Source organism: Oryctolagus cuniculus, chromosome 19 (assembly GCF_051225735.1).
Source record: "Oryctolagus cuniculus isolate XC-2025 breed Fujian yellow rabbit chromosome 19, ASM5122573v1, whole genome shotgun sequence".
In the NCBI taxonomy this organism is placed as follows: domain Eukaryota; kingdom Metazoa; phylum Chordata; class Mammalia; order Lagomorpha; family Leporidae; genus Oryctolagus; species Oryctolagus cuniculus.
This window is the reverse complement of record NC_142885.1, coordinates 60,216,129-60,243,130: the sequence shown is the minus strand read 5'-3', so window position 1 is coordinate 60,243,130 and position 27,002 is coordinate 60,216,129. Positions and strand designations below refer to the sequence as shown.

Sequence of the window (27,002 nt, the reverse complement as noted above, 5' to 3'; positions counted from 1 at the left end):
ACGAAGCTGACTGCTCTGAAATCTCTTAGATGTAGGCCATTAAAACACCTACAGTAAACGGAGGAAAAGCCATTGATCCTGTTGAAGACGGGAACTTGACATTTTGTTTATCTGTAGGTATCTGACTACTGAAACCAAAGACCACCAAATGGCAAAGTAGAGCCAGATTTCAGTTCCATGTTGAACACTTGAAAGCATGTCCCCTGTGTACCGTCGTCGTGACAGGATGAAGACGTTCCAGTCCCGCCGTAACTGTTGGCAGCCAGCTGCCCAAGCCTGGGCTCCGGGGGGCAGTGCTGGAGCACTCTCTGTATATAAGATAAAAAGAGATTCTTACATTACAAAAAAGTCACGGACATCTCTGCCTCAGCTTACAAATGTCTTTAAAAAAAGTTTAAAACCGGTATTTTCAAAAAAATTCAAATGCTGTCTAGGAATATTTTTAAGTATTTTTAAATTACCCCTATGAAATTGGACTTAAAATTTCTCCATTCAGAGCAAGTACTATTTTAGATTGAAGTTGATGCTCTGGTGATAATGTTTGGCCTAATGTAGAGAAATCTTGATATTTGACTATTTAATATATGTGCAAAATTATTTTTTTTCTTAGAACCATACTGGCCTTGCAAAGTTATTTAAATCTATTGTATAAACTACAGAAATTTTAAAAATTGACGTTTCCATGCCTTGACTTTTTTGAATCCTAAAGTTTCTACCAAATCTGGTAAAGATCAGATGTTTTTCCTTAAGTATTTATTTACTTGGAAGGCAGGGAAAGAAAGAGAGCAAGAGAGTGCTTCTGCTGGTTCACTCTCCAAACAGCTGCAGCAGCCAAGGCTGTGCCAGGCCATCGCCAGGAGCCTGAAGGGATGCCAGCATCTCAGGCAGCAGCTTAGTCCACTGTGCTACAACGCCAGCCCCAAAGATCAGATTTTACGTGATTAGTAAGAATTATTTTTATAGCCTACACTTGGAGATTAAAATACAACTTTTAGTAACTCCTAAAAGGTACAATTTGCTTATGACAAAATAACCAGTAAGTGTATTATTTCACCGTTTTGTATAGCTGTAGCAGTAATAATGAGAACCAACATTGAAATTCTTCATTTAAGGACTAGCTAACTGATAGTGCATTTAAGGCTTTCAGAACAATTTCAGAGATGACTACAGGTAATAAAAAGTGAACTCTCTTAAACCACATGCAGTCCATACGGTGAATTCGTTCACAGGCATCTGACTGTACCTCCTTGCCCGTCCTAACCTTTGAGCTTTAGGAGCTGTCTCTACCATCCCTGATGTGCCTGCTTAGCAAGGAAACCAGCCGTATCCTCATGCCCGGAAAACGGAAACTTTGTTCTGTTTTGCCTGAGGGAACACTGGAGCCTGGAGCAGACGATCCACTGAGTTGCTTTCTGACAAAGAATAGCACGTAATCGGAACTTATTAAGATGTTTGCCAGATTTACAAGGTTTCAGTTAAGCTCAGGAAACAAGCCCAAAAAGTAACAGAAATAAGCATGTGTGTTAACCTCATCTTTAAAAAAAAGGAGCCCTGTGTTAGCTTTAATTCCAACATAAGATGGCACTCTATTTTTCTGAACTTTATAATGTATATAGCTCTCCTGCGCACACAGTTCCAACTCGTTACAAAAGTAGATCTTTCCTAACCTCGAGGCTGTACTTCATTTCACATTGGTTTTAAGGATGTCATGCTTCCGTAATTGCAGAATCATAGTGTAGGGTAAGACCCGGGTCCCATCTTGAAGCCCTGAATGACTGAGAACAAGGACCCAAAGGTCAGGTAGCCTAAACCATAGATCCCTGTCTGAGGGGATATAGGTGCTCTTCCTGTGCTTAATTAAAAAAAAAAAAAAACTGAAAGCTTACCAGAATATAACAACTTCACCTGTTTAACGAACATCTCCCTAAAGATTGTCAAGGACTGTCCCGGACCAGGAGCATTCCAGTAGCAAAAATACCTATTAACCAAAGGGTTTCAAAATTAATTATTAATCTAGTCATTGCTTCAATTATTTTACAGAGATTTCTCTGCCTATAAAAGAGGAGCCCTCTCCTATTTCCAAAATGAGACCAGTGACAGCCAGCATCACCACAATGCCCATCAACACCGTGGTGTCCCGGCCGCCGCCCCAGGTCCAGATGGCACCCCCTGTCTCCTTGGAGCCCCTGAGCAGTTTATCTGCCAGCCTAGAGAACCAACTAGAAGCTTTCCTGGATGGAACGTTACCTTCAGCCAATGAAATTGCTTCTCTGCAGAGCAGCAGCGAAGACAGAGAGTCCTTCTCTCTGATCGAGGATCTCCACACTGACTTGCTGGAGCACTCGCACTCGCCCATGGAGACTTCCGAGGCCCAGTTCGCAGCAGGCACCCCCTGCCTGTCCCTGGACCTCTCGGACTCAAACCTGGACAACATGGAGTGGTTGGACATCACCATGCCCAGCACGTCGTCGGGGCTCACTCCGCTCAGCGCCACGGCACCAAGCATGTTCTCCGCTGACTTCCTCGACCCCCAGGACCTCCCGCTGCCATGGGACTAGTGCCGCAGGGTTCTCGTCTCGGGGGCCGTGAGGTTTTAGAATACAAAGAAGAGTCTGGAAGGTCAGTTTCTAGAGGTAGATCCATAGTTGCATTATTGCAATTGAAACACATTGTCATGGACAGAAGACAGAAGGTTCTAAGCCTGGAACCCAAGTTTGGAAACCTTTCATTGCGCCTGGCAGTGAATTTCTGCAGCTTAGCATAGCACGGGGCCTTCTGAAGTGTACACTAGTCAAAGAGGACTTGTCTCAGTGCAGCGGCAAGAGTACCTTTAAGTCAAAACACAGATGAGAATCACACACGGGAAATGACACTAGGATTCTCTGGTTACCAACTACATTTAAACCTCTGTGGTCACTTTACGACTCTAAATAAAGGCAGATGACTACACTCAAAACCCAGGCCAGTCAGTGTGAGGGCGGTGAGCGGTACTGCAGGTTGTACTTCTGGGGACGGCGCAAGCCAGGCCAAGACAGCAGGGCTCAGAGGCAGTGCAGGGCCCTGGCCAGTTCAGTGACGGCTTCTAGCTGAAGACTTTTGGTTCATCCAGAAACCTATGTAATTTTTGTGTGTTGTAGTTTATTTTGTGATTTTTGGAATCTCACTTTAGATTTCTAAATTTAAACTTAAGTGGGCGCTCTTTCGTTGTAACCAGGAGATGTCTACAACACCCTGTCAGAAGCAATCCACTGTACAAAGTCCAGGTGTACTGAAAATCCTAGCTGCAGCCCTCCAGGGCGGGCTCACTGGTTTCGCCCCGTGTGTCAGACGTGTGTGTGTCTACTCTGACGTGGTGACTTGTGCAGCCGACAGTAGGGTAAGGAAATGGGTATCCAGTGGTCCTGCTTCTTGTGATAACTCGAACGTCTCTCGAGTACCTGAGCCACATGTATTTGTGTTAAGAATCTCTGACTTTCAGGTAACCAGAGCCATCTCAAAGAACCAAGGCAAGGCTTTAGCATGAGCGAGCTTTCTGAGCTGGTGTGTTAAAGAGGGGACGGTCCCTCTGCAGCCGAGGACAGCCTGGCCGGCCTTCCCTGCCTCGTGTCCATGGTCATCACTTCATAGGCTTCTAACTGGACATCACGATCCTTTCAAGCCGAAGATTAGAAAACTGGAGGTTTTACTTTTTTTATATATAGAAAAAAAGTCACTACGTACTTGTTGAGTAGCTTAAGAATTTCCTAAAATGCCAACTCTCAGAGCATTTCCAAAATTATTTTAGTCATTTAAAAATGGTAAAATGTAAATATCTGAACAAAAAACTGAACTCTAGCAAAAGAATGTGGAGATGTTGATCCTGTCACAGAACCGTGCACTCCTCACCAGGAAATGGCCCCCTCCCCGGTGTATGCAGGAGGCTGCCTGGCCCGCTACTCAGAAAGAACGTGGGAATGACTTTGGGTCAGTGTTCTAAGCGCGGATCTCGTTTCTGGAGTTTATTCGGTTGGGGTTCGTTCGCACGGTTCACTCTACGTGGAGATGCGCTTTCCCGGCACAAGCACACGGGAGCCCAGTGGGTGCAGAGGCCCCCGTGCCCCGTGCACTCTGGTGGACAGCTTACATGTGTAGCAGAGGGTGACGCGATGTGCAGGGTACAGAAACCATCTCCTCACCTGGGCAGGCACCTTCCTCAGGGGGGCTCTTGGCTGTGGTTTGTTGCCAAGGCATTTGGCTGGAGTTTGTCAGCTGCATCCTTAGTCCCTGAGCATCTTCATTCAGATGTGGATGGCTTACTAAAGTAGCACCAAATGTCAGTGGGACGGTAGGAGGCCAGGGACACCCAGAGCCATTCCCTCCCGCGAGGAGCTCTGTGTCCACGATCCTGACCTGCGTACGGCATTGCCTTTCTAGTCCTCGGGCCCCTTTATTGCATCTTCAGATAGGATTTGGAACATGCCACGGGAAGGCTGCTCTCCAAAAACACAGCCCAGTGCAGGGAACGCTCCGTGCCGACAGTGACTTCTCAGGAGCCCACTTCACATAGGCGTGGGGATGCTGCGTGGATCAGAAGGCATGTCTCAAGAGAGCCAGGGCTCTAGCTATTACGCTATCAGCCATTCCGCTTGCCCTGTTCGCCCGGCCACCCTCTCCCGGCTGTCCTGCCGTCTCAGCCACGTGTTCCTGGTTGCCATGTGCACTTGACAAGACCAAAGACCAGTCTGCAAACAAGGCCCTTGACCTGAGCCTGCGTGCCTGGCACAGGCGCCCTGAGGTTCCGCGGGTCTGGGAAAGACAGTTCCATGTTGTTGTTAAAGGTCCGTTTCACAGCCATGAAAGCACAGGGCAAAGCAGCCGGCACAGGGGTCCTGCTGTACATCACATTACCAAGAGAGTAACTCCTGGAGACAGGTCATCTCACATCCCATTGTGCTCGCTACGATCAGCGTCTCCTCTGCTGGGAGCAGGGGGAGTGTGCAGTCTTAGCAAAGCTTCCACCAAGTCTGGGGCAGCCTAGGGGGTGTGGCCATCTTGTAATATCCGCGAAGCATGGGTTAGAAACCTCTTAGAGCAAAACTAGTGGTCAAGTCCCCTGACGCTGCAGCCCACTGTGTAGTGCTGCCACGTGTCTGTGCGCAGGTGTGTTCTGAACATGTGGGATTTCTCCCTGAGATGCTGTTTGTACTTGCTTCATAGGAATATTTTTGAGATCTTGAAGAGATCTTCTTTAATTGCCTTTTTACAAACCGTCAAACCGTGCTCCAGGGACAGACATACACTGATTTGTCAGGGCTGTCGAGGAGCAGTGGCTCCAAGCTGCTGCCTGTGGAGGCAGGGCCACGGGGAGACGACGGCGCCCTGCTGTACTGGCAGCCAGTTAGCCATCCCGTCACCACAGCCGCGCTGCCCCCCAGCCCAGAGCGTGCGTGCAGACGAGCCATAGCCGCTGGCCACCAGCTGTCCCCACACGCACTGGCGTGGTCCCTGAGAGAAGTGGGGCGCCCTGGGCAGGGAGGCGCCCATCTCAGTGTCTGTCCTCGGGCCCTGGGCATTCCCCTGACCCCCACCAGCTTGCCCAGGCGGGGAGTGCGGGGCACTGCCAGGGACTTCTTAGAGAACGGTGAAGAACAGCTGTTCAGTGTGTCGGCAGAGCCACACGGCACACTTTAACCAGGTTCACAAACAACTCTGTTGCCAGCCGAGTGCTGGCAACAGAGATCACCAAATACCAATTGTCCCGTGCCCTGGAAGCCACAAAATTAGTCCAGACTTGTCACCATTAACTGGAAGGCCAGGCTGATGGAGGAGCATCGCTTGTGAGTGCATCGGTGTGCATCTGGAGAGCGCCCTGACTGCGTCCCCACTCACCCCCACGAGACTGCAGTCAACTGGAAAGTAACCACTGAGGCGCGGCACTCTTTCCCCAGGCCCCTTCCCCAGTCCCCCGGGGCTGCACTCCTGTGGGCCAGGGACTCTGCCCAGTGCCGCGCAGGCCGGCGCAGTCCCGCTCACCTGCCTCGCAGCGTCTGAGGAGACGCAGCACTGCAAAAGGTTCTGTCCACACTCTGGTGTCAGGTGTGCAATTCAGAAAGCTGCACGTTTACAGAAGAGCTCTCACCTACACACACACACACACACACACACACACACACACACCCCGCTCTGTGAATCATGATGGGAAAATGTCACAGATCCACAGGTGCTGTCTGGAATTGAGTGAAATACGTAATTGGAGACGTTGACACAGCTACCATGTGTAACAGAGCTTGGTGCCAACTACTAGGACGAAGCTTTAACCAAGACCGTAGAAATCACCAGAACCCCTAACGATTACCTCTCTGCATTCTGCTGTACGGAATCTTGCTAACTGGTAGGAAGAGGAAGCATTTAGGAAAGGGTTTAGTCTACCAAAAGTACTTGACCTCGAGTAACCAAGAGGAATGCAAATGTTTCAAAGGAACCAAAGGCATTGCCAAGTATTTGCCAAAAGGAGGCACTTTTTATTTAAAATTTGAGACTAATGAGATCTCAAAAACCAGTCCCAAAAAGGTATTATACATTTAAGGTTATAATTTTCACAGAGATGTAGATATTTCTCTATCGTCTTCATGTAAAATAGTAGAGAGCTGTTTTAAGAATACATATCTAGTAGTAATACAAGGTTTTTTTCCTTTCCATGTAGAAATTAGTTTTCTTGCTTGCAATAGAAATGCAACGTGATAGGTGTTTCTCTTCTTATTTTCATTGTCACATTATGTCTTAGCATCTCACTCTATGAAAAAAAGAAGAAAGATACCAATCCACGGAGCCCTGCTTGTTGAAGCAACAAGAAACGATGGCAGTTGGGGGTCCATTTGTTATTGCCTTTGTGTTGTTTTTAAGAAAACCATGATGCCTTCGTCCCTGCTGTCTGCACCCCTGACCTCGAGTCCGCATCATGGCCGGGTGCCATACGTGTTGCACGTGCACTGTACGTAGGTGGCACACGCGTGTCCTGTGTGTGTGCGCATCCCTCGTTACATCTCTGTACATAGCGGCAGGATCGTAGCTGATCGGGAAACGTTTGATATCTCGGCAATTTTGCATTTTTGTGTCTCAAATAAAAGACATTTTGATGTACTGCGATTCTTGCTGTGCAGGGGAAAGACGGCAGCCCCGGGTCATTAGAGCCGACACAGACCTGGCATACGGGGCGCGTCTGGGAAGGGACTCCAGCCAAGTTGACTGGCAAAGCAAGAGGACTTTGGTCTTCACTGTGTTTACAAACCTATTGATTATTCTGTTTAATCGAAAGGCAAAGAGCCTGACAGACACGGAGAGGGAGTTCCCCCGTCTGCTGGTTGATTCCCCTAAGGCCCTCAATAGCCAGGAGCCCAGATCTCAATCCAGGTCTCCCACATGGGCGGCAGGGACCTAGGTGTTGGAGCCAGTTGGGCCAGGGTTGTGGCACAGCGAGTTAAGCTGCCACCTGTGACTTGCATCCCGTATGAGCACCGGCTCGAATCCCACTGCTCTACTGCCAGCCCAGCTCCCTGCTGATGCACCTGGGAGAGCACTGGGAGACGGCCCACGTGCGTGGGCCCCTGCACCCACTTGGGAAACTCAGATGGAGCTCCTGGCTTTGGCCTGGCCCAGCCCTGGCCATCGCAGCTGTTTGGGGAGTAACGCAGCTGATGAAAAATCCATCGATCTCTGTGTATGTGTCTTCCCTGTTCTGTAACTGCCTTTCAAATAAATTAAAAAATGGTAGAGCCAGGACAGGAACCCAGGAACTCTGATATGGGGTGTGGGTACCCCTTGTGCTCCTTAACCCCTGCCCCAAATGCCCAGCCTTCAAGGCAGGTCTTGCAGTCACACACACAGCGGCCCCCCATTCCAGGCCGGGAGCCTGAGGTACAGCACAGGCTCTCCTGGGTTGTGGCTGCATTGGCATGTCCACATCACCACCGACCTCATGTCTACACTCGTAAGGAAACACTGGCGAAGGGTACTGAGGTACAGGGTGGACACCACACACACACACACACACACACACTCTCTCTCTTTCTCTCTCTCTGAGTTTCTGAAAGGCCCAATAATCCTCCGGTTTAGCCGAGTTTCAAAAGCAAGCGTTACGCCCAGTGCCCTTTCAGCCCACCCCAGAAGTGGCCTTTGCAAGTCCCGTCCTTGTAGGAAGCTCCTACTTCACTTGAGCCCCAAACATCTGAGAGCTGTGTATTTGCTCTATGCTTTGAACAAACAAAATGGCCCTAAGTCAATGGGACTGACAGCTATCACTTTAATTTTTTTCTTTATTTGAGAGAGAACTCTCATGTGGTAGTTCACCACCCCAGTGCCCACAAGGGGCAGAAATGGAACCAGGAACTCCACCCAGGCCTCCCGTGTACGCGGCAGGAACTCTGGCTTGAGCTGTCACTGCTGTCTCCCAGCACCTGCGTTAGCTGGAAGTTGGACCCAGGAGCCAGAGCCCGGACTCGAACCCAAGCACTCAGATAGGAGCTGCAGGCATCTTCACCACTAGGCTTTTCCCTCCGCCTCAGATGAGCAAACGGGCGGAGGACCAACCACAGAGGGGAGAGGGCCAGTCTGGGGGCCTACGTGCAGCCAAGCCTTTCTATCCTACACCTAGGGAGCGGGAGGGCGGCCCCAGAGCAGGAAACCAGGGACGCTTTCAAAGTGGTGCCAGAGTGCAGGGCACCAGACGCGGCCCTCGGCGAGACACGCACAGTCGCTGCTCACTGGCAAGGGGTCGGCGTGTGGGTGCAGAACCAGGAAGCAGGTACCAGGAGAAACCCCGGGCTCTGGCCTCTGGCACAAAGGCTGCAGAACCTTCCAAGGGCAGTTCCGCTGCCTCTGGGGAGCTGTGCATGCGCTCAGCACCGTCCTGACTCCAAGGCGCATACCACGGATCGGTGAGCCAGACTCTGCACCCTCGGCAGGCAGCGGGAGCGAAGGAGCAGGGCGGGAGCTCACGCACGGAAACCTGGAGAGGAGCCGCTGGAGGTCCGGGCCCAGTCCCCTGGCTGTCCCTCAACCTGACAGAGCCTGCGTGCCTTCTCGCCTTTTTTAAAGATTTGAGAGGGGCCGCTAGGTGGAGGATTAGCCTAGTGAGCCGCGGCGCCGGCACACTGGGTTCTAGTCCCGGTCAGGGCGCCGGATTCTGTCCCGGTTGCCCCTCTTCCAGGCCAGCTCTCTGCTGTGGCCAGGGAGTGCAGTGGAGGATGGCCCAAGTCCTTGGGCCCTGCACCCCATGGGAGACCAGGAGAAGCACCTGGCTCCTGCCATCGGATCAGCGCGGTGCGCCGGCCACGGCGGCCAATGGCAAAGGAAGACCTTTCTTTCTCTGACTCTATCCATTCTGCCTGTCCAAAATAAATAAATAAATAAATAAATAAAGATTTGAGAGGAAGAGTTACAGAGAGGTCTTCCATCTGCTGGTTCACACCCCAGATGGCCACAACGTCTGGGCTGATTCAAAGCCAGGAGCCAGGAGCTTCTTCCAGGTCTCCCACATGGGTGCAGGGGCCCAAGCACTTGGACCATCTTCTTACTGCTTTCCCAGGCCACAGCAGAGAGCTGGATCAGAAGAGGAGCAGCCGAGACTCTAGGCCACAGCACCAGCCCTGCCTTCTCTTTATGATTGACCTGAAATCTGGCTTCCAGCCATCTCTAGGTATCCTCTGGCTGGTTTGTAGCACGAGCTGGTGGCAGGGAGCTCACGCCATGCGTTCAGACAAAGGATGCGCGCCCATGGGCTACATACCCCTCTTGTCGGGCACGATGGTATCCCGGAGTGTTCTGGCGGGAATCACGCGGGTGCATGGCAGCGACAGCTGCACCAGGAGCAGCTGCCACACCAGCCACCTGCCCACAGCCCCCGGAACAAAGGCTCCGGGAGGAGGGGCTTCTGCTCAGGCTCACGGTCAAGAGTTCATGGCGTTTTCTCCCAGACCGAACATACCAGGGGACTTACAAAACGATTGTGGAAGATGGGATTAAAAAATTCTATTTTAGTCCAAAAATAAAAATTCCATGCTTGGGGGCATGGGTTGGGGCGCAGTGGATTATACCAACACTTGGGATGCCCGCATCAGAACCCGCACCAGTTCCTGCCCCGGCTGCTCCACTTCCTGTCCAGCTCTCTGCTAATGCGCCTGGGTCCCTGCTACCCACGTGGGAGACACAGAGGGAGCTCTGGGCTCCTGGCTTCGGCCTGGCCCAGCCCTGCCTGTTGGCAGGCATTCGGAGAGTAAACCAGTGGACAAAGGATCTCTACTCTCTCTCTCCCCCACCTCCCTCCCTCTCCCTCTCCCCCAACGCCCCACCACTCTGCCTTTCAAGTAGATGAAAAATAAACATTGTTTAAAGATTCATGCATTAGTTTTTTTTATATGTTTTTCCTGAACTTTTTGAAGACCCTTTAGGTACGTGGATTTCACAATGTTTTTGCACCAAAATAAGTTTTAAATTCCACCAGCTTCTTGGAGTACCCTCATCTAGGCCTTTTTGGTTTTAGAAATTTCTTACTTATCGGAGAGGCAAAGAGCACGCTCCCATCTACAAGTTCAGCCCAAAGCCAGGAGCCAGAACCCTCAGGGTCGTGCAGGCGAGGGCCACCAACAGGTTGAGTTGTCCCCACACCTACAGCCCAGCCACAGCAGGCAGAATCACGGGCGAACCCCGTCCACACGGAGCTCCTAGACAAAGTGTGCTTATCCTGGTTTTGTCGCGAGACTTCTCGTTGAAACAAGGAGCCTTATTTTTTTTCCACTTAAATTCTGTCTGTTCTAGCCGGCGCCGCGGCTCACTAGGCTAATCCTCCGCCTTGCGGTGCCGGCACACCGGGTTCTAGTCCCGGTCGGGGCGCCGGATTCTGTCCCGGTTGCCCCTCTTCCAGGCCAGCTCTCTGCTGTGGCCCAGGAGTGCAGTGGAGGATGGCCCAAGTCCTTGGGCCCTGCACCCCATGGGAGACCAGGAGAAGCACCTGGCTCCTGCCATCGGATCAGCGCGGTGCGCTGGCTGCAGCGCACTGGCTGCGGTGGCCTTTGGAGGGTGAACCAAAGGCAAAGGAAGACCTTTGTGTCTCTCTCTCTCTCTCTCTCTCTCTCTCTCTCACTGTCTACTCTGCCTGTCAAGAATAAATAAATAAATTAATCAATTAAATTAAATTGTCTGTTCAGCAACCTGGGAGTTGACCGGGACATCAAATTTGCTAGAATACAGAAGCTAGTTTCGAGAAATCCCGCAAGTGCTTTACCAAGTGTCCCCGGGCCCTTCTCTCAGCCTTGCCAGTCGGTGCTGACCAACAAGGGTGTGGATGCAGACAGAACAGAGCAGCAAGCCCCGCGCCCATGCTGCGGGTCCCCTCATTTCATCCTAAGTCGAGGGGGTGGGGACTCTCTCTCTGCCCATTTTACAGACAGGACAACTGAGGACCGAGAGGGTAAATGACTCTCCTAGAATCATGAGAGAAACAGCATGGATTTGAGACCAACCTTCTGAATCCCCAGAAGCCAGCCCCTTTGGCTTAGTCTGGGCTATGACAAGACACTGCAGACTGGGCAATTCAAAGCCACTCGCAGTTCTAGAAGCTGGAACGGCCAAAGTCAAGGCAGCAGCGGATTCAGTGTCCGGTGAGGACCTCAAGTCCTTGCGCGCAGGGCAGGGCCAGGCCATGCCCCCTGGCGGGACGGACAGAGGCTGACAGGTCCTCCCAGTCCCCGCAGGAGGCCACCAGCCCTTTGTCCCTTCTAAGGGCCTGATGCTGGGGCTCAAGTTGCCACACGAGTTCTGGAGCCGCACGAACATGCATAGTGTGGCACCATTTGTGTGCCCTGGGCGCCTATACTTCCTGCTCTGGTTCAGATACTTGGCCAAGACCCCTGACTGGGGCCAGCACTGTGGCACAGTGGGTCAACTCCCCGCCTGCAACGCCGGCATCCCATATGGGTGCCAGTTTGAGTCCCGGCTGCTCCACCTCAGATATACCTCCCTGCTAATGTGCCTGGGAAAGCAGCAGAAGGTGGCCCAAGTGCTTGGGCCCCTGCACCCACATGGGCAACTCAGATGAAGCTCCTGGCTTCAGCCTGGCCCTGCCCTGGCCGTTGTGGCCATTTGGGGAGAGAACCAGCAGAGAGAAGGTCTCTCTCTTTCTCTCCCCCTCTCCCTCTGTAACCCTGCCTTTTAAATAAATAAATATTTAAAAACAAAACATAAATACCACCGATGACAGCCCAATTAGCTGACACCATCCAGGGGGTTCCCTGACTCTCCGCCATCTCTCCGTCTCACACACCGTACCACATGGTCGCAAGCTCAGCTGGTTCCAGGCAACCCCGGGTCGGTTTCCCAGGTTAACCGCACACAGAACCTGGTTTCCAGGACTGGGGCATCTGAACGGCGGCGCCACCAAGTGGGCCGTGCTGGTATCAAACATGACACGAACACTACGAGCCCGTGCACTGACTCCTGGGGTTCGAGACCCCAGTGAGCACAGGTGTACACAGGAGCTCACGAACACTCACAAGGACACAAACCACGAGCCAGCCCTGCGCCTTTCGTCTGCAGGACCACCAAACGCCACATCTCTGTTGATGTAGAACAATCTTTTATTAAAGATTCATTTATTTGAGAGGCAGAGTTATAGATAGAGGGAGAGACAGAGAGAGGCCTTCCATCCACTGGTTTACTCCCCAGATGGCTGCAACAGCCGGAGCTGGGCCGATCCAAAGCCAGGAGCCTCCTCCGGGTCTCCCATGCAGGTGCAGCGGCCCAAGGACTTGTTCCATCTTCAACTGCTTTTCCAGGCCACAGTAGAGAGCTGGATTCAAAAGAGGCACAGCCAGGACACAAACCAGTGCCTTTATGGGATGCTGGCACCACAGGCAGAGGCTTAGCCCACTGCACCACAGCGCCGGCCTCAGAAAAATCTTGCAGCAAAATGCTGAGGAGAGAAACGGTACACAACAAAGCTGACATAACTAAAGGTATCTTCAAGTCAACAGGGCAGGGCAGCGTCACGGGACGGGGAGCTAAGCCCCTGCCTGTGACGCCGGCAGCCCACAACGGAGCACGAGTTTGAGTCCAGCTGCTCCACTCCCCATCCAGCTCCCTCTAGTGGCCTCAACAGCAGCGGAGGGTGGCCCACGTGCCTGGGCCCCTGCACCCACGTGGGAGACCCGGATGGAGCTCTCGGCTCCTGGCTCTGGCCCAGACCAGGCTCTTGCGGTCATTTGCGGGGTGAATCGGCCGACGGACAATCCCTCCTTCCCTTTCTCTGTCTCCCTCTCTGTCACTGTGTCTTTCAAACACACACAACAGAAACTAATCAAATGGTGCAAAGTCGAGGACAAAGAGAAAGACCTTGAACGTGGGAAGAGAAAACGTGACCGGTTACCCACAGAGGACCCTCGGCGAGACAGGCAGAAACCGAGCCACGGAAAATTCCGCAGCTGGGAACAGGGGCTTCACAAGGGAGGGAGAGACTGCGGCATTCCCGGAGAACCGGAGCTCAGGGCTCCTGCCCTGCCCTGCCCTGCCCTGCCCTGCCCAGGCGGAGGCTGAGCGAAAGGGTGCAGGCCTGCCTCGGGAGCAGAGTTCTCTGCATTTTGATCACTTGAGGCCTTAGCTCTTTCTTGCTCCTTGACAGGATTTAAAAGACAAAAGCACACAAATGATGACGTCTGTATGCAGGGTAAAATGATACGTGAAGTTGCAATCGGTGCCACCTACAGCACAAAGTCTGGGCGGGCGCTGGATGGTCGAGATGCCCGCTCCCTACAGAGGTGGTGGTAGGGCCACAGAACGAAAAGATACGAAAGGCCAGGAAGAAACATTTTAAAAAGAAGCAAACAACCCAGTTTGAAAGAAAAAAGCAGGGGTCAGTGCAGTGGCTCAGGTCGGGCACTGCTTATGATACCAGTATCCCAAATTGAAGCGCTGGCTCCAGTCCCAGCCGCTCTTGCTCGCTCGCTCGCTCGCTCTCTCGGGAGGTCCATAGGTAGCTAGGTAGGAAGGATGGATGGACGGATGGATGGACAGATGGATGGATGGACGCACCTTGGATTTCTGTGGGTGCTTTTACCTGGCTGGAACTAGTGGCTTCTAACTGCAATGAGATCTGTGTATAGTATCTGTAACTTCTCTAAATATTTCCCCTGGTGTTCCTGTGTGAAAACATCACAGACGCAAACACAACTCGCACTCACAACTCGCACCGTGGTGACCGGCCAAGACACGGAAGCCAGCACCCCCCAGGCAGTGGCGCAGGCTGCAGGTGTCACAAGGCAACCCAGCGACAGCTCTGGGAGAACCATGAGATGCCGGAGCACAGCGACAGGATGCTGCTGCTGAAGTCTCAGCGGGGTTTCCATCAAGGAAACTCTCACGTGTCCCCATGGAGTGGGGGAAAGAGGACAGAGTGGGATGTCTTGTCTGACTCTTTGACACCTGCCTTGTACATGTACGTCTACGGCTTTCCAGGCAGAAAGCAGAACCCCAGGGGCAAATGCAGCAGGTGCTGGGCTCTCGAGGTCAGTTCATCCCCACAGTGTGCCCTCGTGTCTTCCCTGCACTGACCTTGTCACCGCGCAGCCCTGGGAGCATGCGTCTCCCACACCAGAGGCTGCAGACGGCATAACTGGCGACTGACGCCAGGGGGCGCATTCCACCCTGAGCCAGGAGCGTACCGTTACAGCTTCAACCCCTAGCGCTAACACTTGGTGGTGGGGGGTGGGGGGGTAGCAGTGCCCACCGGCAAGCATCAGTGCACCGGTCACGAAAACCCGCACCCACAACATCAAGTGTCATTGACCTAAGAGCGATCTTCATATCCAAGGGCTAGCAAGTGAACTTCCTGGGTAAGGTGAGTGGTACAGGGGCCAGAGCCACGGGGAACCTGGCTGGGCTTCTGATGAGAGGCACAAAGATGATGATGATGGTGACGAGGAGGAGGGTGACAATGACGAGGACATGGTACACACTGGCGCAGGGTGACGCCATTTGTGGGGAGAGAAATTCCACCCGAGACACTAGCCGTACGTCTGATGATGAACTTGCATCAAGACCACAGCCAAGGGTAGGTGACAACACAAAGTAAACTCAACTTGAAAAGAAGGCTGGGGTGCGGCGGGCCAAGCCGCTGCCTGGGACACCTGCGTGCCACATCAGAGCGCCAGTTCTGGTCCCGGCTGCCCCACTTCCACTCCACTCCCTCCTCATGTGACTGGGAAAGCAGCAGAAGCCCTGAGAGCTTGGATCCTTGCCATCCACGGAGGCGGCCAGGCTGCAGCTCCAGGCTCCTGGCTTCAGCCTGGCCCAGACCTGGTTGTTGCAGACTTTTGGGGAGTGAACCAAAGGAAGAGAGATCTCGCTCGCTCTTTCTCTCTCCCTCCATCTCTCCCTCCCTCTCTCAGGGCTCTGCCTTTTAAATAAATAAAATAAATCTAAAAAGAATAAAGAGAAGACAGGGCAGGAAGGAGGGAGGGAGAAAAGGAGGATTCTGGGAGGGTGGGAGAAAATAGCGATTTAATTCTCTGTACTGTCTACCGCTTCTTACATACGTCAACCCGCTGTCGACTGTGCATGCTAATGTCAGACCTCAGATAATCCGGTTAACCTTTTTAGAGTTTATCCAGAAGGAAAAAAAAAAAAAAAAAAGAGTGGAGGGGAACAGAACTTTCATTATTCACAGCTGCCGATTTGATCTTGCTCTGGCTTGGGAATGAACCAATTAAACAGGTTTTTTCCAGTAGCAGAGTGTTCAAAGATTGATTGGATGGGGTGATCCCGGGGCATGCTACACAGCTGTGACACCGCTGCCGTAAAATGGCCTCGTCTGTGCAGCGCTGCGTGCTCCCGGGGTAAGGAGACAGGAATCATCATCTCTGCAGAAGCTGGGAGAGGCTTCCCCAGGCAGGCAGCACCTCGGGCCGCACCCTGCAGAGCCCAGCATGGCACCCTGACACACGCGCGTGCACACACACACACACACACACACACACGGCAGGGACTTTTCTTGGGCAGACTACAAAGGAAGTGAACACAATCACCACCATCATTCGTGAGACTCCAGGGAATCCAGGGAAAGGCACTCGGAGCCAAGACTCAGGGGCTCCAGCAACAAACAGCTGGGAAAGCAGACAGTTAAGGCCAGAAAGGCACAGGCGGCTCAGTGCTCGCTGGCCCCCAGATGCACCCCTTAAATGCAGCGTGCTCCCCACCAAATTCCAAACAGGAATCTTCCATCTGCTGGTTTACTCCCCGAACACCTGTGATAGTTGGGGCTGGCTCAGGCCTAAGCCAGGAAACCCACAACTCCATCTGGACCTCCCAGGTGGGCGGCAGGGCCCCAAGCCCTCCCGCCATCGTCTGCTGCCTCCCAGGTGCCTTAGCAGGGAGCGGGGTCAGAAGCATGGAGTAGCCAGGACTCGAACCAGGCCAACCAGGACTCCAGCAGGGAACGTGGGCGTCAGAAGGAGCCCCTTACCCAGCGCACCACAGCGCCTGCGTGGACAAGGACCTCTCCAAGAGGAGGCAAGGCTGGCCGGCGTCCTGGTGCAGCTGGTTAAGCTGCTGCCCGCAACGCTCACAGCCCACAGTGGTGCCAGTTCAAGTCCCAGCTGCTTCACTTCCAATCCAGCTCCCTGTTCATGTGCCTGGGAAAGCAGAGGAGGATGGCCCGAGTGCTTGGGCCCCTGCACCCACACAGAGACCGGATGAAGCTCCTGGCTTCGGCCTGGCCCAGCCCTGGCTGGTGCAGCCATGTGGAGAGTGAACCAGTGGAGGGAAGATTTCTGTTTCTCCCTCTCTCTCTCTAACTGCCTTTCCAATCAATAAATTTTAAAAAAAGACATGCACCATAAAGAGGATAAAAAAGAAATTAGATAAGACTCCATCAACATTAAACACTTCTTGCACTACTAAAGACATCATCAGGAAAATAAAAGCAGTTGAAAAACCAACTTTTCAAAACGTGGGGAAGCACTGTTATGCCACCCACGGTGTCTAGACCTGTTCGACCAGGTGCACACACTCAAGGCCCGGGAAACGCTGCCCCAGGCACACTGGCGGTCGCAATCTGTTACCAAGGGACATCCAGAAAAGCCTGCGAGGAGATCAGCCACGGATTGAGGGCTGACGCTGGTCCCAGCGCCCACCCTGGACAAAAGCCCGCACCCAGAACGGGCGAAGACCTTGGGCTACACTCACAGGACAGCCGGCAAGCTGTGAAGACGCCCGGGTACGAAGCTGCGCAAGAGACCACACAGGGCCAAGGAGCCCAATTCCCCCAGCCCCAGGAGCTGCCAATCCTAACAGTACCTTCCAGAACCGGCAAAATGAAGACCCGACGGGAAAGGGGTTGTTAAATAAATAAATAAATAAAGACGCGGCGCCCCCGCCCCAGGTCCCCCTCCACACCCGGGCTTCTGCCACCTGCCTGGCCCTGCCACAACTCCGAGGCGCCCAGCCAAGCGATGCGCCAAGGGGCCCTGCTCTCCGGCCCCTGTGCGACTGTCACCCACAGTGCAACCCCAGGGCGGGGCGGGGGGGCAGCGTTACCCGCGGGACCCACCTGCCCAGGCCCGAAGGGGTTTTTCCTCTTCCACAGCCGTGGCTGTCCTTGCGGGGCGGAAGCTGGGGACAGCAGGCCCCAGCCAGCTGGAGGAGCTGGGCGTCCTGCAGGCGGCCTCGTGCGCACGAGGAGGAGTCGGGCGGCACTGCGCAGGGGCGGGCCTCCGCCGGCCGCCGCAGGTGCAGACCCTCGGGGCTCTGCTCTGTGCCCGCTGGGGCAGCCCCTGTCTCCGCCCCGGTGGGCCCTGATTGTCGGGGCACCGCCAGCACCCCACCACCACCCGCGCCCAGGACCCTGGAAGGGCGCAGGGCGTGTTCGCTGGGGTTCTGTAGGGAGGGGAGGGGAGGGGAGCTGGCCCCCGCCCCGGGCAGGTGAAGCTTGGCTTCATCACCCGTGGGTTTTCTCGAGGCTCAGCGTGGGTGCAGCGGCCGAGGGGGACCCCCAGGACCACGTGCAAGGGCACCCGGCGTGCTGAGCACTGCAGCGGCCGGGCCCACCCCCACCCAGGTGTCCAGGATCTGTGGCCTCCCGGGCGTCTTCACACCTGTGAGATAAGCGGGTTCCTGCCGCCCAGCTCCTGTCTGAGTTTCGGGCGGGTCAGAGCCTCCACCCCCACCCTCTGGGTGCCCAGGGCGCCCTGGTGCCCGCACCCCCCCCCCCCAACGTGTCCTTTCCCGGAGGAGGCACAGCCGAGACGGGGAAAACACCGGATCTCCATGCACCTGCCGTTAGCGCTGGGCACAGCAGCCACCCGATTCCCCTTCCCGGCCAGCGCTTTACGGGAGCCCCGGCGCTTCTGCAAGTCCCCACAGAGGGGCAGCGGCCGGGACGCGGTTCCTCAGCAGCCCCCTGTCTGGCTTCACGTGGGTTCAGGGAGCTCCTGCCTCCAGGTATCCGAGTGGCAGCGAAAACCTCCAACCCAGGTTTTTATATATATAATTTATATATATATAATTAATACATATGAATATATATATATTTCTCCGAGGCAGTGGCTGGGGCTGACTCTCAGCCCAGTGCCCCACGTGGCAGGAACCCAACCGCTCGGGGTGGCATTGTTAAGTTTCCTGTTTGCGGGTGCCCTGGGAGCTCCCCATACAAGGAGCAACCCCCTCCGTGTACCCTACAGCACCAGGGGGCCGGCGGCAGAGACAGCCCAGCCAGAGCGTTCTGTGCAGGACCACATCGATCGTGGTCAGTGGGAAACCAGGCCAGGCAGCTGCCGGCGCGGGACCCCCGCTCCCCCAGCTCACAGGTGCCACCCGCAGTGCCCCGCAGGGACCGCGGCCACACCGCGCGCTTATCAGAGCGTACGTGGAGGCTGCCTGTGCGGTTATTAGCCGCGGTGGTGACACTGTTTGCTGCCACGAGCCGTTCGTTCGGGAACACGCAGTAGAAGGGCGCGTTTGAATCCACGCAGCAGCGCGACCAAGGGCGGCGGGGCTCCCCCGGGCCCTCTCCAGGCGGGGCAGCCAGCCAGGGACCAACCCTCGGTCGGGCTAACTAGGAGCGCGGCCACTATCCCTCCGCCTCTGCGTGCCCAGATCCAGAAAGGAAAAACCGGGGCCGCCCCGGGGGAGCGCGGTAGCTGGAGGAGCCGGGATTCGAACCCGGAACTCCCGGGCGCCGACGCGCTCCCCGCCCGCTCCGGAGTTCCAGACACGCCCCCCGCCGAGGCCGCCCTGGGCGCCGGGGAAGCCTTCCGGCCGCACGCCCGAAACGCCGAGTCCGCCGGCGGCCGCGAGGGGGCGCGCCCGCGCAGCGAGCGCAAGGGAGCGCCGCCAGGATAGAGGCTCGCCCCGCCACCACCCTAACGCAGGCGCGGTGGCCAAGTGGTAAGGCGTCGGTCTCGTAAACCGAAGATCACGGGTTCGAACCCCGTCCGTGCCTCGCGGTAGCCTCCCTCCGGTGGGAGGGAGACTTTTTAGAGGGGAAGCCCCGGAGTCTCCCGAATACGCCAGACCTTGCCAGTACATAGATCCAGTCTCGGACTTCCTGCCCGATCCACTCTTTTCCTGCCGTGTGGGTTCAGAAAAGCTCTTCCCTGCATCTCCATCGAAGGGTGACAGCCTGGGTGGGCCATCCTGCTGGACTCGGGGCCGCACTCGGGGCCCACCCGGCCAGCGGCTCCCGGCGGACGGCGCCCCCTACCGGGCGCGCGGGGTGCTGCTTGCTCCGGGGTGGGCGGGGGGCCACCTGTAGCGCCCCTGCCCGCGCGAGGTCCGCCAGCGTCTGGCTGTGTGACCCCTTTTAAGGGGACCTCCGCCGTAGGCCACGCGTTCCACGGACTTAATTTGAGCTGCTCGCTCCGGGTCTCCATGGGCTGCTCTGCAAAATGGGTCCGTGGCCAGCATGGGCGTGCGCAGCCCGCAGGTTTGCTCTGCGTCCGGAAGGGTGCCCCGGGGCCACCGCAGGCTCTTAGATACAGCAACGGCCCCGCTGCCAAGCCTGGCGCGCCTGGGGCCCCTGAACGCCGCTGCGCCGGGAAGCCGGGGGTCCCGTGCCACCCCTCGCTGGAGCGCCCTCGCCCCCTGGTGTCCGGCCGAGCGCACGCGGCGCGGGCGGGGGCTCCGAGGGGGAGGGGCCGCTTCTGCGGGTCCCAGCACCAGGCTTTGCGGAAGCTACTGCTCCCGGGAGGGCCTCGTTCTGCAGCCACTGTGGGAGCACGCGTGTGTGTGTGTGTGTGTGTGTGTGTGCATGCGCGTGGGAGGTATGTCAATCATCGCCTAGCACGTTTCATCCGGGGGTGGGGCCCACGCGCAGGTGCGGCGGCAGCAGGTGTTGGGGGGTGGCGGTCCCGAGACGCTAAGGCCTGGTGGTGCCGAGCCCAGCCCCCGTGGAGCGCACCCCTGAGCGGCCAGCCGGCGGGCCCCCTGGGAGGCAGGTGCAACAGAGACGCAGTTGAAAGGGTTCCTCACTCTCCGCTTGTAAACTTGGACCTTGCTGGGTTTTCTGCAAGATGACCGCGCGCTTCCCCTGGGTGACTCTCTTCTCCAGCCGGCCCCCAGGTCGCCCCACCCCCAACATGCACCGAGTGGACCCCCTAGAACGCAGGTCCGACAACCCAGCATGAAGACAGCGAGCCACAAAGTTGTGTTTCTCACCAATACAAGTGTCCCCCAGGGCCCCTGCCTGGTACAACAAAGCAGGAACAGAAACAGGGGTGGGTGTCGAGCCCGGTGGTTAAGACGCCTGGGTCCCGCTGCAGAGCCCCTGAGCTGGGTCCCAGCGCCTGCGCCCAGCCTCTTGTTGATACAAAGCCTGCAAGGCTGGGGTGACCTCGCTCGGGTGCTTGGGCCGCCGCCTCCCACGGTGGACAGTGAGTTCCAGCTGTGGTATCAGACCTGCGCCAGGCCAGCGCTGGCTGTTGCAGTTATTCGGCTGGTGAACCGTAGGATAGGTTCTCCCCCCCCCCCCGCCGCCGCTCCCTCAAATAAATTAATTTTTAATGGGGGGGGGAGATTGAGTGCTTTCACCATCAACAACTGTTAGATGCTTTCTAAAAGTCATTTATTTTTATTTTACTTGAAAGGCAGAGACCTGGAGAGACAGCGATTTTATCCGCTGGATCTCCCCCCCAAATGGCCAGGGCTGGGAGAGGCCGAACCCAGGAGCCGGGATCCCAGCCTGGGTCTCCCATGTGGGTGGCAGGGAACCGAGTACTCGCGTCGTCGCTGCTGCCTCCCAGTTGGCATCTGCGGTGGAGCGAGGACTGGGACGCAGCCCTTTGACACGGGGAGTGGATGTCCCCGGTGGCCACTGAAGTGCTGCGCCAAGTGGCCACCCTGGGCCGTGTCAGGCATTTGAGAAGATAGCTACTTTTATCCCAACTAGACCTTACAAATGTGTAAGTGGGTGGTGCCACGGCTCACTAGGCTAATCCTCCGCCTGTGGCACTGGCACCCAGGTTCTAGTCCAGGTTGGGGCGCCAGATTCTTTCCCGGGTGCTCCTCTTCCAGGCCAGCTCTCTGCTGTGGCCTGGGAGTGCAGTGGAGGATGGCCCAAGTCCTTGGGCCCTGCACCTGCATGGAGACCAGGAGAAGCACCTGGCTTCGGATCAGCGCGGTGCACCGGCCGCAGCAGCCATTGGGGGGTGAACCAACGGAAAAGGAAGACCTTTCTCTCTGTCTCTCTCTCTCTCACTGTCCACTCTGCCTGTCCAAAAAAAAAAAAAAAAATGTGTAAGTGATCGAAACATCCCATGGTACCCCATATACATACAATTTTTCTGTGTCTGTCAAAGGGCCTCCCGACAGCCACCTTGGTTTGAGTCCGTCTGAGTTCCTGAAGATGTACAGCTGTGTTTGCCGTCATGTCTGCCAGTGCTTCACATGGGAAGGTCGCCGTGAGGCGGCTCCCTGGTCTCCCTTGCTTGTGAAGAGAGAAGATAAGGCCGCTGAGGCCGGGTGGGGCTGGGGAGGAAAGAGGCAGGTGGGACGGAGCCTATGGCAATGTTGTCAGGCCTTGGTGAAAAATGACCCTTGGGGAGCAGGTGGATTTGCAATGGCTGTCAACAGAGGCTGCGCAGGAATAAACCGCACAGTGACACCTGGTGGCAGCGGGAAGCAGGACCGGGCTCTGCCGGACATCACACAGAACAGGTGTGAGCCGGGCTGGCCTCCAAACCTCCGCGGCTCAGCTGCTCCCAGTGTAAGCCAGAACAACACGTATGGGCTCGCTTTCTGTCCCGGGGTTCTGGTGACAACATTTTCAACAGCCGCCAGTCAGGGTGGCTCCGTAAATGGTGAACCATCACAGGCCACCACTGGGGAGCTGACTTACTGATCTGCAGCGGGTGACAACGGTTGTCTGTGTCTCACGCAGTCAGCTAAAAAAAGCCGACACTCTATTTTTTGTTTAGACTTCAATGCAACTTTAAAAAAGAACAATCAAATGTATACAATTTCATGTGTGTGGACCTAGGCACACGTGGGATACCACCACTTTCAAAAGTTTCCTGTGGCTTGCTGTTGTGCTTCTGTTTTCATTTTGGTTAGAGAAGAATACTTATGTGTTTGGGGCCGACGTGTGACACAGAGGGTTAAGCCACCAGCGTAAGTGGGTTAAGTGGTGCCAGCATCCTATGTCAGAGCACTGGCTCGAGTCCCGGCTGCTCCACTTCCGATCCGGCTCCCTGCTAGTGCGCCTGGGAAAGCAGTGGAAGACGGCCCAGGTGCTTGGCATCCTGCACACCCACGTGGGAGACCTGCTGTGGGGCTCCTGGCTTCAGCCTGGCCCAACCCTGGCTGTTTTGACCATTTGGGGAGTAAACAAGTGGATGGAATCTCCCCTCCCCCCTCTCTCTGTCTCTTCATTTCAAATAAATAAAACAAATCTTTAAAAAATACTTGAGAGTCACAGAAACACAGAGAGACAGACAGAGGGTGAGCTTCGATCCACTGACTCACTCCCCAAATGCCCACCGTGGCCAAGAACACAATCCAGATCTCCAAGATGGGTGGCAGGAAACCAATTACTTCAGCTACAGCTGTGCCCCGCCCTCCCCGCCACTGCCTTCCAGGGCCTGCATTAGCAGGGAGCTGGGGTCAGGAGCCAGAGCCAGCAATCAAACCCAAGCACCCCAGTGTGGGCAGTGCGGGTCCCAACTAACCGCCAGGCGGAGCACCTGCTGCCCTAAGAAACTTTGAGCTGCGTGGAAATGACACGTGGGCTCCTGGGGCGCTCTGCCCTGCAGATCTCTGGAACTCACTCCTGCTGCATGGCTGTAACTCGGCACACATCTACGTGGGGGTCGATGTCGGTTTCGCCAAACCGCGTGCAAAGCCAGCGCGGTGCCCTGGGCTGGCGAGAGAGAAGGCGTGCATCTCGGCGCACTGGCGGAGAGCATTACGCCTTTTTCCCCAACGTCACGTCTTCAGCCAAGGGAGGCTTCGCATGCGCTGTTTTTGCAGCAAAGGCTCGGGAAGCCAGCAGCCGTGAAGAAGAGAGCGTGGAAAGAGGCAGCCGGTGCGAGGGGCGTGGACACGCTCGCTCCCGCCCTGCCCGCCTGCGGTCCCCGCTGCCCTTGGCCCGGCGCCCACCTGGGCTCGGAAAAGTGCCCCAAAGAAAAACAACCGGAGCTCCTCAGAAGGGGGAGTGGTTCACGCGCGCCCCTGAGCTGAGACGCGCATTTCAAGACCAGAAGCGGATTTCAGGCGTGAGTAGCACTTCCAAGAAAATATTGTGGCAGGCCCCGGAAGCAACAGACGCTGTTTCTCTCACATCAGCTCGAGTTGTGCAAGACGCATCACCAGGCTGGCGTAGGACGGAGGAGCTCCCGCAGTGAGTGCTGGCCTTGGCCTCAGGCCTGTCCTTAGCGGGGGGCCCCCGGGGGCGCACAGCCATTCCTGCTTGCCACCGAACCCACAAAGCTGCGCTCTCGCGAGATCTGCCGCAGTCCTGGAAACACACCTGCTGTGGGTTAGCCCCCAAGGGTTCCTGCAGCGAGGGTGGGGTAGGGGAGACAGGTGGGAGGGCCTTAGGGCAGCGCCCACCTTATTGAAGAGCCCTCCCACCTCGCTTTTTTTTTTTTAAAGATTTATTTACTTATTTATTTGAAAGAGAAAGAATTTCCACCCCCTGGTTCAGTCCCCAATTGCACACAACAGCCAGACCTGGGCCAGGCTGAAACTATGAGCCTGGAACTCCTTCTAAGGCTCCCAAGTAGGAGGCAGGGGCCCATGCACTTGGGCCAACACCTGCCGCTTTCCCCGGGCGTGTTAGCAGGGAGCTGGATCCAAAGTGGAGCAGCCAGGACTGGGGCCTGCGCTCTGCTACCGACCGAATGCCTCTGGCTTAGCCCCTGTGCTGCAAGGCAGGGCCGGTTCTCCGCCTTTGTCTCATCTTGTGATCTCTCTTGCCCTGAGGGGACACAGCTGTGGACAGCCCCCAGTGGCTCCTGCCTCGGGTGCTGTTACAGCAGCTGGTCTACCTGGCCACCCGCCTCTGGGCTCCTCCTGTCCACGGCTGTGCTGCAGCCACCCAGGCCCTCGCTCCCATCTTTTGATCATCTGATTTTTTTTTTTAAAGAGAAGCCAGAAATGTGATTTTTTTTTAAATAGGAAACTTCCTGATTTAAAAGTGCTGGCCTCGAAACCAAATATATGATGATGATTTTCAATGTGCAGCCGGCCAAGGCAAACAAATTGGAACACTCAGCCCAGCCCGCGGGCTGCTCCAGCCGGACGACTCCCAGCGACAGCACTTAGTTTGAAGTCACTATCGCTCTTGGAGCTGGCGCCCTGTCCACAGTCGTGGGTTCGAGAGGAGAGTTCTGGGCCCACAGCACAGCCTAGGCCAGGCTCTCTCGCCTCTCCCTGCCACTCTGCTGGGAGTCCCAGGAGTGCACTCCGCACCCCGAGTGCTCAGGGGCACCCAGGTGAGGCTGACCCACCTACCCAGTTGCCACTGCCTCCTCCACTCAGTTTCAGGACTAAACTGAGGCTGGGGCCCACCACCCACACCTCAAGGAGAGAAGGGGGAAGGCCCTCCAGGGTGCCGGAGTTCCCAGGCTGCCTGCCCAGCGCCCCAGCCAGCGTGGATAATGCATGCCACCATTTCCGGGGCACTCGGGGTGTGCCAGGTCCACAGCAGCCCCTCCCTGGGACCATGCCACTTGATCCTTCCCACTTCTGCCATGCAGGGAACTGAACCCGGGAATTTGTCCCCGGTCCCTGCTGGAGTCCTCATGAGAAATCCAGGCTCTTAACCAGCCGTTGAGAGCCTGTGCCATCACCCTGTGAGTGGAGGGGGATCTTTTTCCTGACCTGCGGGGTAAACCGCAGAGCCATCGGTCTCATCAAATGGCAGCGTGTCCTTCTGTCCACCCAGAGTCCCCAATCTCCTGAGAGCTGTGGCCCCGTCGCGGTCACCATGTCACTATACCCCAGCCCCTTCTCTCTCGTCCAGGGCCTTTCTCCCTTCTTTCGTTCACTTTCTAGCAAATCATAGTCACCTGCCTTATGCTAGACAGGGCAGCGTGCCAGGGCTGCAGGTTGTAAGCGGGTGGGCACCCCTGGGGGCCGAATAAGCAGGCACAATGGAATGAGGGGGCAGGCAGAGGGCGGACCGACCTAACCAAAGCCCATGGCTGAGGCCAGGTGAAGAGGGAGGGCTGGAGCGGGTGTTCAGGGCAGGTGCACCTGCGCCTCCAAGGTGTCCGTTCAGAAGTGAAAAGGCCTGGACAAGTCTCTTCCTTTCTCTGCCAAGGGGGAACACCCACCCTACCTTCTCTCCGTCCAGAAGCTGTTACCATGGCCATGAAGAGCACTCTGCAAACAGCACAGGGCTCGGCCGAGGCTCTGTGCACAGGCAGCGCGCTCGGGCTCCCCGCCCCGTTCCGAGCGAATTCCTGACTGAGGGACCTCACAAGCTACTGCACTGCTGTGGCCTCAGGTTCTCATCTGTCAAGTGGGGATAAACCACAGCTCCTGTTTCACACTGTTGTTTTGGTGATTAACGGCCTCAGGTGTGCAAAATGCTGAGCATACAGTGGGCACTCAATCCTGTTCTTGTCACAGGACCTGCCCCTAATGCCAACCAAGCAAAGCAGAACCATCAAGGGCTCCTATTTCCCTGGTTATTTCTTTAAAATATATATATAATATATATGTACTATATATCTGTATATTGTGGGCTGACGCTGTGGCATAGCAGGTAAAGCCAACACCTGAAGCGCCAGCATCCCATATGGGCGCCGGTTTGCGTCCCAGCTGCTCTAATTCCGATCCAGCTCTCTGCTATGGCCTGGGAAAGCAGAAGAAGATGGCCCACGTCCTTGGGCTCCTGCACCCACGTGGGAGACCCGGAAGAAGCTCCTGGCTCCTGGCTTTGGGATTGGTGCAGCTCTGGCCGCTGTGGCCAACTGGGGAGTGAACCAGCGGATGCAAGCCCTCTCTTTGCCTCTCCTTCTCTCTGTGTAACTCTGAATTTCAAATAAATAAATCTTTAAATATATGTGTGTGTATCTATGCGTGTATCTATATGTGTATCTATATGTGTGTGTATATATATATATATATTTGAGAGACATAGGACAGGACAGAGATCTGCCATGGACTGGTTCGCTCTCCAGTGGTCACGGTGGCTGGGGCTGGGACAGGGCTGTAGCCGGGAGCCAGAGTCACAGTCTACACTCCCGTGTGGGTGGCAGGAAGCAGATCATTTGGGTCCTCACCGCTGTCTCCCAGGGTTTGTATCAGTAGACGCTGGAGGCAGGAGGTGGGGCCGGGACGGAGCCAGGTGTTCCAGTGCTGGATGAAGGCGTCAACTGCTGGGCTAAACGGCCAGGCCCCCAAAGACACGCAAGGCTGAAGGCCCAGGGGGACCTGAACTTCGCAGAAGGCTCTGGGAGGCTGCAAGGCAAGGAGGTGGCCCTCACCCACCTGGGTCACAGAGCGCATGACCCGGAGCCAGGCTGCTGTGGGAGGGC

General features: G+C 55.8%; 1 protein-coding gene, 2 long non-coding RNA genes and 1 other non-coding gene across 37 annotated transcripts in view; 3 read left to right on the top strand and 1 right to left on the bottom strand.

Annotated features, from left to right (window-relative positions):
* The window catches only part of MRTFB (myocardin related transcription factor B), a 295,069-nt gene extending 287,950 nt beyond the window's left edge, over nt 1-7,119 (top strand). For 30 of the 31 annotated variants that reach the window (XM_070064809.2, XM_089321819.1, XM_089321811.1 and 27 more), the window contains one exon: nt 2,041-7,119. In XM_070064809.2, coding sequence (XP_069920910.2) covers nt 2,041-2,558 — 518 coding nt within the window. In that variant the 3' untranslated portion in view covers nt 2,559-7,119. Of the gene's footprint in view, nt 1-117; nt 231-2,040 lie in introns of those variants that run through there. The other variant, XM_089321826.1, reaches the window with a different exon arrangement.
* LOC149120614 (uncharacterized) lies at nt 170-17,705 on the bottom strand. Of its 4 annotated transcripts, none has more exons than XR_016226293.1 (3): nt 17,573-17,705; nt 1,887-1,978; nt 170-308 (listed from the first exon to the last, which is right to left on the bottom strand). It is a non-coding gene; the product is annotated as an uncharacterized LOC149120614 (long non-coding RNA). The 4 variants fall into 4 exon arrangements; XR_016226294.1 differs by having other exon boundaries at nt 172-308; nt 1,906-1,978; XR_016226295.1 differs by lacking the exon at nt 170-308 and adding an exon at nt 1,376-1,412.
* A 1,685-nt stretch (nt 17,706-19,390) lies between these two features.
* On the top strand, nt 19,391-19,462 carry TRNAT-CGU (transfer RNA threonine (anticodon CGU)). Its single transcript has one exon. It is a non-coding gene; the product is annotated as a tRNA-Thr (tRNA).
* Nucleotides 19,463-23,615: 4,153 nt separating this feature from the next.
* Nucleotides 23,616-26,527, top strand: LOC149120613 (uncharacterized). The gene is made up of 2 exons (XR_016225641.1): nt 23,616-23,854; nt 26,304-26,527. It is a non-coding gene; the product is annotated as an uncharacterized LOC149120613 (long non-coding RNA).
* Nucleotides 26,528-27,002: the final 475 nt, after the last annotated feature.